General features: G+C 35.1%; 3 protein-coding genes and 1 pseudogene across 3 annotated transcripts; 3 read left to right on the top strand and 1 right to left on the bottom strand.

Annotated features, from left to right (window-relative positions):
* Positions 1 to 374: 374 nt before the first annotated feature.
* LOC141671605 (F-box/kelch-repeat protein At2g43270-like) lies at positions 375 to 1,313 on the top strand. The gene has a single exon (XM_074477886.1). It carries the CDS (start codon positions 375 to 377, stop codon positions 1,311 to 1,313), a length of 939 nt encoding a protein of 312 aa, XP_074333987.1.
* A 2,842-nt stretch (positions 1,314 to 4,155) lies between these two features.
* Positions 4,156 to 4,902, bottom strand: LOC141671603 (uncharacterized). Its single transcript, XM_074477884.1, has one exon. It carries the CDS (start codon positions 4,900 to 4,902, stop codon positions 4,156 to 4,158), a length of 747 nt encoding a protein of 248 aa, XP_074333985.1.
* A 3,128-nt stretch (positions 4,903 to 8,030) lies between these two features.
* On the top strand, positions 8,031 to 9,077 carry LOC141675094 (metalloendoproteinase 3-MMP-like). The gene has a single exon (XM_074481815.1). The coding sequence runs from the start codon at positions 8,046 to 8,048 to the stop codon at positions 8,982 to 8,984; it is 939 nt and encodes a 312-aa protein (XP_074337916.1). The 5' UTR covers positions 8,031 to 8,045; the 3' UTR covers positions 8,985 to 9,077.
* Positions 9,078 to 10,970: 1,893 nt separating this feature from the next.
* LOC141671600 (osmotin-like protein TPM-1) lies at positions 10,971 to 12,773 on the top strand (annotated as a pseudogene).
* Positions 12,774 to 15,643: the final 2,870 nt, after the last annotated feature.

Here is a 15,643-nt window from a genome sequence, read left to right as displayed (position 1 = left end):
AATTCTTCAAATTCTCTCGTGAATTTTGCTAAAATTTTATAAAATATTAAATACACTAGCAAATTCATCAAAATTTACCATTTTATCAATTGCAAAAAAAAAATCATGAATATTGAAATATCACCAAATTTGAATGATATTTTTAAAATTCAAACTGGATACCCAAAATTTTAAAATATTTTTCATTCTTGCTAAATATATGAGATTTTAAAGGATTCTTTTAATAACTTAAACTAAATATTTCAGATCTTCAAAATCCAAAAAAATCTTTAAAATAGAATACATTCCTAAGTGTATGGTATACATTTACACAATTACACATCATCCTCATCTTGGGGAAAAATTTCGAACTCGACCGTATCGATTGCTGTGTAATGGCGGAGATTAGACCAAATCCAACACTTTCGGATGATCTAGTCAACGAGATTCTGTTACGCGTACCAGTGAAATCATTACTATGTTTCCAGTTAGTCTGCAAGACCTGGTTATCCCTCATTAACGACCCTGCTTTCGTCAAAGCTCAACTCCTTCGTGCCAACACAGTCGAAACTGATCAAGTTCTTATCATGAACCGTTTTCAACGTTGTGAAGGTGATAAAATTTCTCTCCTTCACATTGATTCTCGTCAAATCCTGGCTGATCTTAAGTTTCCGTATGAATGTTCACAAGATGTGTTTTGTAGAATTGTTGGTTCTGCTAATGGTATTGTTTGTGTTGCTGTTGATTTCGATATTTATTTTTGGAATCCTGCTACTAGACAATCCAAACTTATTCCGTCTTATATTGGTACATGTAATGAGCTTTATGGAGAAACTCTAGGTTTTGGTTATGATCCGATAAGTCATGATTTTAAGGTTGTTAGGCTTGCATTGCCTCCTTCTGTTGAGGTGTATTCTGCTAATAAAAATGTTTGGCGAAAGGTGCCTGATCCAATTGACGACACTCCTGTTCATGCAAAATTTGATGTATGTGTTAACGGATTCTTGTGTGGTATTGGATGCTTTGGTATGGTGGTGTTTGATTTGAACAAGGAGGTGCTGAATTGTGCTATTAAGCTCCCTGTTCATAATTATTGTTATGATTGCATCATCAAGTTTAAGAATTCTATTGCTTTTATTATAATACTAAATGGATTGAATGATGATGATGATGAGACTGATCCGAGATTGTGTGAGAAAATTAGCATGTGGAGCTTAGATGATGATGCCTGCCTTCGTGATGGTGGAGTTGAGCCATCATGGACAATAATGTTTAGTATTGATTTTGTCAATCCAGATGTTACTAACACAGAACAATCAAGTCATCAACATTAACGCCAATAATCAATGACTCACTGCCCTCCCGTTTTGTGTATACAGTATGCACCAGTGGACATTTTATGAAACCAAGCTTCTCGAGACTCTTGTTCAGTTGTGTATACCAAGATCGGGGAGCTTGACGGAGTCCATACAGCGCTTTATACAACTTGTAAACTCTCCTTTCCTGTACTTCTTCATACAATTTTCCATTCAAGAAAGTCGATTTTACATCTAAATGATGTACCTCCCACTCGTTCTTGGCTGCAAGGGCTAGCAACAAGCGTACTATTTCCATTCTTGTTACAGGGGCAAAAACCTCTTCAATATCAACACCAAACTTTTGCACGTACTCTTTCGCCACTAATCTTGCCTTGCGTTTCAATACTTCACCATTTGTATCCCTTTTTATTTTGAACACCCACTTCAAATCTATCGCCCAATGACCTGGAGGTAAATCTGTCAACTCCCATGTTTTGCTCCTCTCAATTGCCTCAATCTCACAATCCATGGCTTTCTTCCAATGTTGTTCCTTTATTGCCTGGTTGTAACAGATAGGCTCATCGATACTAGCTAGCAGCAACTGATCAGCTAGCTCATCAGCTAATTCTACCTCCTCAGTCTCATTATATATATATCACTAATGAGTCTGAATCGTCATGGGGGCTCACTCCCATCGTATGTCTCGTCAAAGTCAAGCTGCGACTCGACTGAATTCCTTGACTGTACTGCACTCTGACTTGATGAAGGAGCAGAGTTGTTACTCGGTATTGATGTCATTGAATACGGCGTAGACATACCACCACCTTGCTCCTCTTCCGCATTCCCTGACTACGGCGTAAACATACCACCACCTTGCTCCTCGTCCATATTTTCTAGAGTTCTACTTGTAGAATTTTCTCCGTCACTCTGAGTAGAATTTTCTCCGTCACTACGAGTCTCTTCGAATTGATGTCCAGTTACTATGAAGGATGAATATGTCTAACTGTCAGCTGCATCTTTCTTATTCCATTTCCACCCCTTTGTTTCATCAAAAAACTACGTCTCTACCGATAAGTATAGTCTTTATGTCAGGATCATACACACGATAGGCTTTAGTTCCTGCTTCTCTTCCAAGATGTACAACACATTTACTTCTGTTATCCAGTTTTTTCGTATGCACACTAGGAATCTTCATGTAAAAAATGCAGCCAAAAACTCTCAAATAGTCGACCTGGGGCTTTTCTTTTGTCCAAGCTTCATATGGCGTCGCTCCTTGCACTACTCTTGTAGGTACTCGATTCAAAAGATACACAGCATGTCTAATGGTTTCCCCCCACATGTATGGTGGCATATTTCTATCATTTAACAAACTTCTCCCCATAGCTACGACAGTTCGATTATGACGGTCCACAACGCCATTCTGTTGTGGAGTGTATGGGTTGTATAGTGTCTGAGAATTAGGGATGGCAAAATAATCCGATCCAATGGATACCCGATCCGAAACCCGAAATTTTGGTTTTACCGAACCCGATTTTTTGGATTTGGATTTGGATATGGATTTAATTTTTAAACCCGAATTTTTTTGGATTTGGATTTGGATATTAGGTATACCGATCCGAAACCCGATCCGAAATCCGAAACTCTGTCCGAACCCGATCCGAACCCGAAATCCGAAAAAAAACCTGAATTATAATATATATATAAATTATATATATAATATTATAATTTTAAATATTACACATTATAATATATATATATTAATATACATTATATATATTATTATATAATTTTTAGAACATATATTTTATATTTATGTTAATAATTAACTAATTATAAAGGTTAATAAAATATATTTATTCAATCATTTAAACGGATGATAAGGTTTATAAGGTTAACAAAATATATTTTAGTAATAGATCTAAAAAACGGGGTATCAATTGAGTTGGTTTTTTTAAATATTACCTATACATATAATAACATAATTAATGATGTGGTGTAGTGGTTGAAGATAACACGTTAAAACTCTATCTCTACAAGTCGCGTGTTCGATCCCAAGCACTTGCAATATCAATAATTAAACAAATTTTCAGATTTTGGGTTTGGGTTCAGGTATGAATATCCAATTCAAAAAAATTTCGGGTTTCGGGTATATCCGAATCTGATCCAAAATCCGATGGATCGGGTTCGGGTATTTATTTTCGGGTATTTTTCGGGTTCGGGTCGGGTTCGGGTATGGATAAAATTTTCGGGTTTGGATATGGATTCTGCAATACCCGACCCAATCCGACCCGATTGCCATCCCTACTGAGAATGCCATTGATTTCACAGAAACTAGTAAATTCAGTTGAACAAAACTCTCCACCCCTGTCTGTCTGTAAGACTTGTATCTCATTGTGTGATTCTTTCTCCACCAGTGCCTTAAACTTTTTGAAATAACCGAAGGCTTCGTCTTTAGCTTTAAACATGTATACCCACATAGCACGGCTAAAATCATCCACAAAGAGTAAGAAATAGCTATTTCCAGAGAGTGCTGATAGTGTAATGGGGCCACATATATCCCCGTGTATTAGTTCCAACCGCTTCCTAGTGATAAAGTCCGTCTGTGATGGAAATGGACGTCTGGCTTGCTTGGCCATTAAACAACCCTTGCACACATCCTTGGGCTGAATAAAATCAGGTAAACCTCGTACCATCCTGTTACTGGACATAAGAAGCATAGACTGAAAGTTCACATGGCCTAGACGTGCGTGCCACAGCCAGGCTACCTCATCTATTTTCGTCAGCAAGCACACACCTATATTATCTTTAACAACCAGCTTATACAATCTGTTTGAGATTTCTTTACTTTCATAACCAACTTATTATTCATATCATAAATCTATAAGAAATCGCTTTTAATAAGAGTTTTACTACCACTTTCAGATAACTGTCCTAAACTAATAATATTATTGCACAGGCGTGGGGTAAAATATACCTCTCTTAGCATACACTTCTTGCCATCCTCGGTTGTGAAAAACACTGAGCCCTTTCCTTGTATCTGCACTGTGGAGCCATCACCAAACCGTACTTCCCCAGCAACTGTTTTATCCAGTTCTTCGAACATGCTACGCAAGCCAGTCGTGTGATTACTGGCCCCGTTGTCAAGATACCATATACTAAATTCACTCGACCCATTATTCCCACCACCATTGAGTTTTGGAGTTATTCCCTCTTCGTTTAATAGGATCATCTTTTCCGTATCAACATTGCACTTAGCCAACAGAAGCGTAGGTTCATCAGCCTCAACCTGTGTGAAATTTACTTCGTTCCTTGATTCTCTTTCTCTTTTTGCCTTACGACATTCAGCATAAAAGTGCCCATAAGCACTGCAGTTATAGCATCGTATCTTGTTTCTGTCTCTGTAGCTTCGATTGGTATCTCTTCCTCTCGCTTCAAAGTTGCTTCCTGAGCCTCCTTTTCCTGCTCGCTTTAACCACTCCTCTCGTGTGAGAAGTAATTTTCCATCTTTACTTTCCTTTTTCGTCCACTCTTCTTCAGTCAAAAGAAGTTGTTCACCATTCTCCTTCTGCCCACACATCCTCTCCTCGTGAGCCTTAAGGGATCCGACCGTTTCCTCTACAGACATTGTTTCCAGTTACCGAATTGTTCAATAGCTCACACTATCTGCAGAAACTTTGTAGGTACAGCTCGAAGGATCTTCTTAACTACATAACTTTCTTCAATTTGCTCTCCCAAGGCCCTGATATTTGTTACCAGGCCATTCAATCTCATACAAAACTCATCAAGTTGTTCACTTTCTTTCTTGGTTAGAGCCTCAAATTCAGATTTGAGCGTCTGAACTTTTGCCTTCTTCGCCTTGTCTGCACCCAAATGCACTGTCCTGATTGCCTCCCAAGCTTCTTTGGAGGTTTTCTTTTCTACAATAGACAACAACAAATCTTCTGGAATTCCTTGGTAAATGATAGCCAGTGCCCGTTTATCCATCTTATCCTCGGCTACGGCCTTCGGGTCCTTGGGTTCTATCGCGGTGTCCATTTCAGTGTAACGATATTCAAGTGTTTGGGTATGTGTGTGTTTCGCTCTGATACCGGATATTGAAATTAAAAAATGACATAGAAGTCTGCTCGATATGTATAGTATGGAATAACTTACTAAAAATGAAGAGATAATACTTAAGGTTACATATAGGAATTTAAAGACACAAGTTGATCCAGTAAACCAGGAACTACATACCCCGTATGAAGTTTGGACCGAAAACAAACCTGACATTAGCCACATAAGAGTATTTGGTTGCTTGTCTCACATGAAAATCCCAAACAACCAAGTGTCAAAGCCTGACGATTGAAGTAGACAGTTTTTTTGAAAATTTCGGTTATTTCGGTTTTTCGGTTTTAACCGAAATAAAATCGGTTCGGTTCAGTTTTTCAAAATAATAAATCGGTTTTAACCGAATTAACCGAATAGTATACATATATATTTTTGAATTATGTTTTATATATTATATATTATAGATAATTTTAGATATAGACTATACTTGTGATTGTGAGCCGCGACTAATAGCTAGGGAGGGATCCTAATTCAGTGGACCCGAATATCCCAAAACCTATGTTCTTGTCAATATACATGCTCATGTGGACCTGTGGTTTTCCTCTTCTGTATAACTATCACTGGAGACTGGAAAGTATAATACTAGAATGTGCTGTAACATTTATTTTGTAATAAAAACATTGCAGCAACTGGACACTGGATAACTTCTCTGTTGGACTTGGATTTGTGTAGCCGAAGTGAAATAATGAAAACATATGACTATAAGCCTGTAACTTTTATTTTGTAAACTAAAATTTGATGGTTGTGATGCTGCTGTGAATCATATATTCATATGATGTTTAATCCGATTTACATCTCAAATCTCAAAATTATTTTGGGTTTCTTTTTTTATTCGGTCGTGTATATTGTAATAACCGGGAAAATCATGTGAATATTATGTGCTAAATAAATACATATTATGTGTTTTATAAATTTAAAGTAATTGTTACTATGATATGAGATGTTATAACTGTTATGTGTGTTTCTGTGCGGACCAGAAAATTTTTTCGGTTGATTAATATATGTTTAAACTACAATTATATGAACCTATCTGCAACCGGGACGCGTATTTCTTAGCGTTCTTATTAAGATACCTGCTTTATTTGATTTTATGCGCGTTTGAGTGTATTTTTCGTGTTTTCGGGATTTTCTGGTAACTTAGGAATCGTTTCCGTTTTTCAAAAATCAACGGACCGGGACCCCACCGGGACGACAAACCCCACAAAATCGATGTTTTTATTTTTATAAAATCATTTGTACTTCAAATACCCTTTATTTTTGTATTTTTGAATTATTCACAATTTTTGGGAAATTTTGACATTAATTTTGCATTTTATTGTTTTTAAAATTATTCCCAGTAATTATTATTATTGGGGCCCTAATAATTATAATTAAAGGATAAAAACACCCTTAAGTAATTTTGGGGATATAATTTGTTATAAGTATAAATAGCAGATTTATTGTATTTTATCTATTTTTATTTCAGAAATTATTAATAATAAAACCAAAAATCAGGAAAATGGAAATTGGGGATTTAGGGTTCTAGGGTTCGTTCCTGAGCAATTCGATCGATTGATCCCTCTGGAGGAATCGGTTTGCAGCGATTTTGAGCCCAAATCAAAGCCAGAACCAAGGCCATATAAGGCTAGTATTTGATCTTGATCTAACTTTTAAAACCATAAATTATAATTTAAGATTAATTAAATGAAAAATATATGTGAATTATTAGTAGAGAAGTTGACTATATATATTTGAATTCGGCTCATCTCGATTGTTCGTGAACAAATTTGTGTTTGACTTCTTTATTTACGAGCCGATCGTCTTAAACATCAGTTTACGTTTATTAAACCCGACTCGACTCAACTCGCTTAAAAAATATATAATTTAACTCGACTCTCGATTCTGTTCATTTGCGGCTCTAACGGTTCAAACTCTTAATTTCCAGATTGAAACTCTCGCCATCCGGCGAGCTCTTTTAAATCTCTTGTAGTTGACTAGTTGTGATGTGCAACTATGTACTAACTCTCCCATAATTCTCGTCGTTGCTCATTAAATACTCTTTGCCTCGTACACCAGGAGGAATTGACATGCATCTCCACAAGAAAATTCAAACCAGGAAAATACAGATGACGTTACTTAAGAAATAAATCAATAAATTAATAACAACTTTGGCCCCTGTGAAATATGAATGTTGTTAGTATCTAGCTTATTACCTACTTCTATCTCATTGTTTATGAATAAATTCGTGTTTAACTCATTTATTTACGAACCGATTATCTTAAACATCACTTTACGTTTATTAAACCCGACTCACTCAACTCGTTTAAAAAAATAAAATTAAACTCGACTCGCGGTTCTCTTCATTTGCAGCTCTAATGGTTCAAACTCCTCGGCATCCATCAAGTTCTTTTAAATCTCTTGTACTTGTGATGTGCAAGTACAAGAGATTTAAAAGAACTCGATGGATAATAGAGATGTTTAAACTATATATGAAATTCTCGTCGTTGCTCATTAAATACACAGGGAGGAATTGACATGCATCTCCACAAGAAAATTCCAGGAAAATACAAATGAAGTTACTTAAGAAATAAATAAACAAATTAATAATAATTTTGGCTCCTATAAAAGATGAATGTTGATAGTATCTAGCTTATTACCTGCTTCTATCTTCCCCAAAAAGACATGGCACACAATCTTCATCACCTCATATCATGCATCACTCTCCTCTTCCTGCTCCTCCTTGTTCCATCCAACTCCGAAAACACTACTACTATCATCACAAAGCCACAACCTTTCGGAAATTTTAAGCATCTTGAAGGATGTAAAAAAGGTGAAACTCTGGCAGGTGTCAGTGAGCTAAAACAATATCTTAACAAATTCGGATACCTTAATTATCGTTCTTCGAAAGGTCACTATAATGACGAATTCAATGATTTTCTTGAGGCTGCAATGAAGACTTATCAGGCCAATTATAATCTCAATGTTACAGGAACTCTGGATTCTGAAACAATATCAATGATGGCAATGCCAAGGTGCGGAGTGCCTGATATAATTAATGGAACTAATACCATGAGAAACAACAAAAAAAGGCATCATCAACATCCTAAAAAACTCCATACAGTCTCTCATTATACTTTTTTTGATGGCTCCCCTAGATGGCCAGTTGGTAAGACAAGTCTTACTTACTGGTTTGATAGCACTACACCTTCGAATGCTAAACCCGCCTTTGTTAGATCATTTGACAAATGGGCTTCGGTTACACAATATTTCACTTTCTCCGAAACTCAGGATTCTGGAAGCTCTGATATAAAGATTGGTTTCGCGAGGGGTGATCACGGGGATGGTTATCCTTTTGATGGTCCAGGTGGAATTCTAGCTCATGGTTTTCGACCAACAATTGGAAAACTTCATTGCGATGCGGAAGAATTGTGGTCTGTAGGGGGTCTTGATCCTAATTATTTTGATTTGGAGACTGTTGTTTTGCATGAAACTGGACACCTTCTTGGACTTGGTCACAGTGAAGGTAAGAATGACTTAATGTATGCATACATTCCTCCGGGAGTCGCAAAAGATATACAGGATGATGATCTTCAGGGAATCAAGGCCTTATATAACATTTAGACTCACTATATCTCTTTTATGCATGCATGGTGTGTGTAATTTTGTGGGAACGTTTAATTTTTCTACATGATTTACTACATAAGTTGTAATCTATATGTGTAATGTGATATTATATATTAATAATATTGTTTTATAGAAGTGATTATTTCTTATCATTTACGTTTAAAGCTTCATTAATAAGCGAAATTCAAGTCAAACACTTAAAATTGTTCCTAAATTACACGTAACATGTGTTTGAAAATCACTATACCCCTCTTATCACTCTTATTTTGTCTGTTCGTAGCAGACTCAAGGTTAAATTTCGCTCAACATTCAAGCAATTTTTTGTGGGGGAGCCTTTGACTATGCCATTTTGCTCTCATATCGATCTCTTCGATAATCTCCCAATCTAGTTTGTGTTATAAAACTACAAGAAAATAGACGGGACCAAAAACCGCGCATAAAAGCGACCGATATCGGTGAATTTTGTGAGAAGTCGCTTTTATTCGGTGGAATTTATTAACGGTGATTTTTAGTCGGTGGCTTTTATTAACAAAAGCAACCGCCTATTTTTCAGCGATCGATTTTAAGGTTTCAAGATTTGGTGGGAAAATTGCTGCCAAAATGAAGCCTTAAATTAGAAAACAAAAGTGACCATCCGGCCGCTTTTGAATTAATTACCAAAAAACATTAAAAAAATACAACATTCATTTCAATAAAAGCAACAGCTAGCGGTTGAATTTATAAAAGCAACCGCCTATTTTTCGGCGGATTTTATAAAAGCGACCGCATACGATGGAATTTAGTCTCCAAAAAATTGACAGCTTCTGCCTTATCCTCTTCCCTTCGATTTTGTCTATACTTTCCTTTTTTCTTATCTGCACTTTCTTTCCTTCAAATTTTCTACCACCGTTATTCCATTTCAAACTCAAATATCGGGTTAAATATCAAAGTGGTCACTCAACTGAAGGTTATATATCGGTTTAATCATCAAACTTAAGGAATATCATATGACTCACTAAAATTGTAATAAATATCAAACAGATAGCTCAAAATATGTGTTTGAGAACTAAAAAATATTTTTATAGAGTTCTATACAAGTTTCTTGAATCTTGCTACAACCAAATAAAAATATATGAATTAAGATATTTTAGATAATATAGTGAGATTTTTAAAAATTAATCTACTATTTATTTTTAATTTTATAGTTTTTTTATTTAAATAATAATAATTAGTAGATTAATTTTTAAAAATCTCACTATATCATCTAAAATTCTAGAAATTCGTAACTTTTCATTTAGTAGTAATAGTATTCAAGAAAAATGTATAAAACTCCATAAAAATAATGTTTAGTTCTCGAGAATATATTTTGAGATATCTATTTGAAATTTATTATAACTTTAGTGATTCAAATGTTACCCCGTTAAGTTTGATGATTAAACTGATATATGGTCTTCAGTTGAGTGACCACTTTGATGTTTAACCCCTCAAATATCTACTACTTTCAAGTCAACTAAGTACAATTTCTGAATTACTTATACTTTTTTTTTGCTAAATTAAATATATATTAACAAGAAAAGAGGGATTGACCCATGCTCTAGTAGACCTAGAGAAGACTATCTATGATCAATCTTAGCATAAAAGATTGAGAATAGGCCCTTGTATGCTTTCTATTCTCAATCTTTTATGCTAAGATTGATCATGATTGTTGTTTGTGTATTTCTCACATACATGTAATATTAATTGATATAATTTAAATGAAATGTTAAATTTTAATTATTAATAATTTAAATGTAGTCTTCAAAATCTAAAGTAATTTAATATATTTGTTAACTTTCTCTGCTTGATAAAAGATGACTTGAATTAAATCATTAAAATAATTAAAAAATTAAAATAATTATTGTTCATTTATTTTCACTAAATATCTTGTACACATAGTGAATTTATTTAGGTATATTTTATTAATTAGTAATAGATTAGTAATTATACTATCTATACATCTTGTAGATGACATCGGATCGTAATTGGATGAATCGTCGATTTGATGCAAGGAAAAATATAACGGAAGAGTACAAAATTGGTGTTGATGGTTTCATTAAGTTTGTCGTTGCAAATACGGATTATTCGAAGGGGAGAATAAGATGTCCATGTAATGAATGTGGCATCATGCCCGCATATACAACATGGTATTTTCATGAGAAGAGTGTTAGATCGCGGGTTGACATTGGAACGAGTTCTATGAATATTAATAACATGCATGATGATTTTTATGATGCACATGAAATGCTTAGAGATTTTACCGAGGCAAATAATAATTTTGAAAATATGGATGAAGAGCCGAATGCAACAACAAAAAGTTTTTATAGGATGCTTGATAGTGCTTCTGAGCCACTTTATTCTAATTGTACAAGTTTCTCGGCATTATCATTTGTGAGTAAGCTACTTAAGTTCAAACACAGACATGGTTGTAGTAATAAGGGATTTGATGAGCTACTTGAACCCATTGCATCGGTGTTTCCTGAAGATCGCAAGTTGTCCCTCATGGCTGTAGTAATATGTAATGTATATATATTCATATTTAATTTTTTTTTAAAATTTTTATTTTCCAGCTTGTAGGCCTCATCTTCTAAAATACGACATTTTTTCTGTCGGAAATTTCTAACTTACGACGCATTTTTCCGTCATAAAATTATGTTTTATCTCATTAAAAGTGGGTCCCGTAAAGTAATATCCGACGTTTTTCCGTCGTAAGTAGATAACTTACGACGTTATTGTTCGTCGTATTTTGGTATCTTACGACGATAAATTCCGTCGTAAGTAGATTTATTATTTTATTGAGTATGTGTGCCCCTACTTCCTAACTTACGACGCAATTTTATCTTGTGACGAAAAAACGAACTCACTACTCGACCAAAAACGACGAATTTTTTCCGTCGTAAATGGCTCAATTACGACGATTTCAGTTAAAAAAACCGTCGTAAATGGCCAGATTTGTTGTAGCCTAATTTTTATAAATAAGTAAGTCTTTGGACTTGTTGTGCTTTAGATTTGGATGAACGGCTCGCTCCGCTATATAAATCATTGAACAACTTACACTCCCAAACATTGAACAATTCTCTATGTATCCAAGCTCCAAAATGAGCTACTTACCAACACTTTTGCTGATCATCATTTCCACATTCTTAATCACCACAAGAGCTGCCAACATCCTAGTCCGAAATAACTGTCCTACGTCGTATGGGCTGCTGCCTCCTCTCCAGCTGGATCGTGGTGGTCATCGACTCAATCCTAACGATCAGTGGTCTGTCAACACCCCTCCTGGCACCGCCAGGGCAGAACTAAGTGCAATTCTGATGGTTCTCGCTGTCAAACCGGAGATTGTGGTAGGCTTGAGCGTACAGGGTATGGCAAAGCACCGAATACATTAGCCGAATATGCATTAAACCAAAATTCACCAGGCTATTACACTAACCTTGACTTTTTGGACATTTCACTAGTAGATGGTTTCAATATTCCAATGGAATTTGGCCCTGTTAATAACTCTGGAGGAAAATGCCAAGCACGTAGATGTATCGCTAATATCAACGGGCAATGCCCTGCAGCTCTACGAGTCCCTAGCGGGTGTAATAACCCGTGCACGACTTTGAAAGAGGACCGATATTGTTGCATAACGGACCTTGTGGTCCAACAGACTTATCAAGGTTTTTCAAGGACAGATGCCGAACTTCTTATAGTTATCCTCAATATGATCCAACAAGTTTATTTACTTGTCCTGGTGGCACTAACTATAAGGTTGTGTTCTGTCCTTGAGAATCTCCTAATAAGGAGGTTGTATGGAAAGTGATTCAGAAAAAGCCTGATGATAGAATCCTACTTTTCATGAAGACAAGTTTGGAGTATTCAAATGTAATCTATGAAATATTGTGTTTATAATAAAGTTGTTGCATACCAGACTATCAGCACACCTCGACCTATGTCGTCGTTTAATTTTCTGTCAATAAACTATGGTTTGCATGCAAACCAGATTATAGATCGACGCAACATGTATTTCTTATTTTTTGGCTACTGCCATTGATTTATCATCATTATCTATTTTACATGTTTTTGCTGGTTCTAGTGGTATCTCAGGAAGTTGTGCTAAGTCTGCAGGTTCATTAGATATTGAAAATCATTTAAGAACCTGCCTACTAATTCTATCAATTATATCCATTTCTTCAAGAAGCCCAAATCCACAATGAAATAGCTTTGATGCCATCAATATCAATATCAATCATCAATATGAGAATACGAATGCGTTTAGGTGGCGCATCTCATATCGACTCAACCTATTTTTTAATTTTCTCAATTTTTTGAATTAATAAATATCAAAAATTACAATTACCTTATATTATCCTAAATATATTATCATCGTTCGTAATATTCTCCTTACGTTTCTACAAGGTCTTTCATTGGGATTTTAGAAATCAATTACCATCATAATATTCTTCTAAAACTTCTACTTTCTCTTTAAGCCAGCTTGATATTCTCCCAAACTTAAAGTTTTCACAAGATTTTTGAAATCAAATTACCATAATAATTTTCTCTTAAAACTCCTGTTTTTTATTTTATTTAAACCAATTTACCGTACTAATATTCTCCTAGAAAAAATATCAATACCGTTTCTTCTCTTTCTCCTAAAAACAACTTACTATATTTTATTTAGAATATAATTATGTAATGTGTTTGATTTAGAATTATTGATAAAACTTAATGCAATGATAATTGTGTATTTTTCTTTAATAAATGTTGATTGTCTTTTGGCAGTTTTAGAGTTTGTTTTAAGTTTGCGATTGTATAAGATTTTGGCAGGTTTAATTTAAATTAGAAACCGAAAATGGCTGAATACAGAAAAATTAGTATTTGGTTATTCTGGAAAAACAAACTTACGACGGTTGTTCTTCAGACATTCCGTCGTAATGGATATATTTTCATATTTAAATTATTATTTTTTTGAATTTTCATTTTCCAACTTGTAGGCCCCATCTTCTAAAATACAACGTTTTTTCTGTCGGAAATTTCTAACTTACGACGAATTTTTCCGTCGTAAAATTATGTTTTATCTCATTAAAAGTGCGTCCCGTAAAATAATATCCGACGTTTTTTCCGTCGTAAGTAGATAACTTACGAGGTTATTGTTCGTCGTATTCAGGTATCTTACGACGATAAATTTCGTCGTAAGTAGATTTATTATTTTATTGAGTATGTGGGTCCTACTTCCTAAGTTGCGACGCAATTTTATCTTGTGACGAAAAAACGAACTTACTACTTGACCAAAAACGACAATTTTTTTCCGTCGTAAATGGCCATATTCGTTGTAGTGTAATTTTTATAAATAAGTAAGTCTTTGGACTTGTTGTGCTTTAGATTTGGATGAACGGTTCGCTCCGCTATATTAATCATTGAACACCTCACACTCCCAAACAATCCCAAACATTGAACAATACTATATGTATCCAAGCTCCAAAATGAGCTACTTACCAACACTTTTGCTCAGAGGCGGATCTAAAGGGAAGTTTGCCCAGCTCCCGCCGGGTGAAAGTTGCAGTTAGAAGGAGATTTTTTTTATACTGTTGGGCAAAATTTTTGAGTTAAAAATTAAAAACTCTTATTTGGAGCCAAACCTCTGCACTTCAACAATTTGTTCACCGGATCTGTAACTAAATTTAAGAGAAGATAAGGTTGATTCACCAGTCACCGAAACCCCAACAAGATAGTCTCATAGTGTCTTGGTTTTTATTAAAACACATCACTTAACAAGAAATTTCGCTGGGTGAATTTTTTGGTTAGATCCGCCACTGCTTTTGCTGATCATCATTTCCACATTCTTAATCACCACAAGAGTTGCCAACATCCTAGTCCGAAACAACTGTCCTACGTCGTATGGGCTGCTGCCTCCTCTCCAGCTGGATCGTGGTGGTCATCGACTCAATCCTAACGATCAGTGGTCTGTCAACACCCTTCCTGGAACCGCCAGGGCAGAACTAAGTGCAATTCTGATGGTTCTCGCTGTCAAACCGGAGATTGTGGTAGGCTTGAGTGTACAGGGTATGGCAAAGCACCAAATACATTAGCCGAATATGCATTAAACCAAAATTCATCAGGATATTACACTAATCTTGACTTTTTTGACATTTCACTAGTAGATGGTTTCAATATTCCAATGGAATTTGGCCCTTTTAATAACTCTGGAGGAAAATGCCAAGCACGTAGATGTATCACTGATATCAACCGGCAATGCCCTGCAACTCTACGAGTCCCTGGCGGGTGTAATAACCCGTGCACGACTTTGAAAGAGGAACGATATTGTTGCATAACGGACCTTGAGAATACGAATGCGTTTAGGTGGCGCATCTCATATCGACTTAACCTATTTTTTTAATTTTCTCAATTTTTTGAATTAATAAATATCAAAAACTAAAATTACCTTATATTATCCTAAATATATTATCATCGTTCGTAATATTCTCCTTACATTTCTACAAGGTCTTACATTAGGATTTTAGAAATCAATTACCATCATAATATTCTCCTAAAACTTCTACTTTCTCTTTAAACCAGCTTGATATTCTCCCAAACTTAAAGTTTTCACAAGATTTTTCAAATCAAATTACCATAATAATTTTCTCCTAAAACTCCTGTTT

This window comes from Apium graveolens, chromosome 7 (assembly GCF_009905375.1).
Source record: "Apium graveolens cultivar Ventura chromosome 7, ASM990537v1, whole genome shotgun sequence".
NCBI lineage: Eukaryota > Viridiplantae > Streptophyta > Magnoliopsida > Apiales > Apiaceae > Apium > Apium graveolens.
The sequence above is the reverse complement of the archived record's forward strand: the minus strand, read 5'-3'. Positions and strand labels throughout refer to the sequence as shown.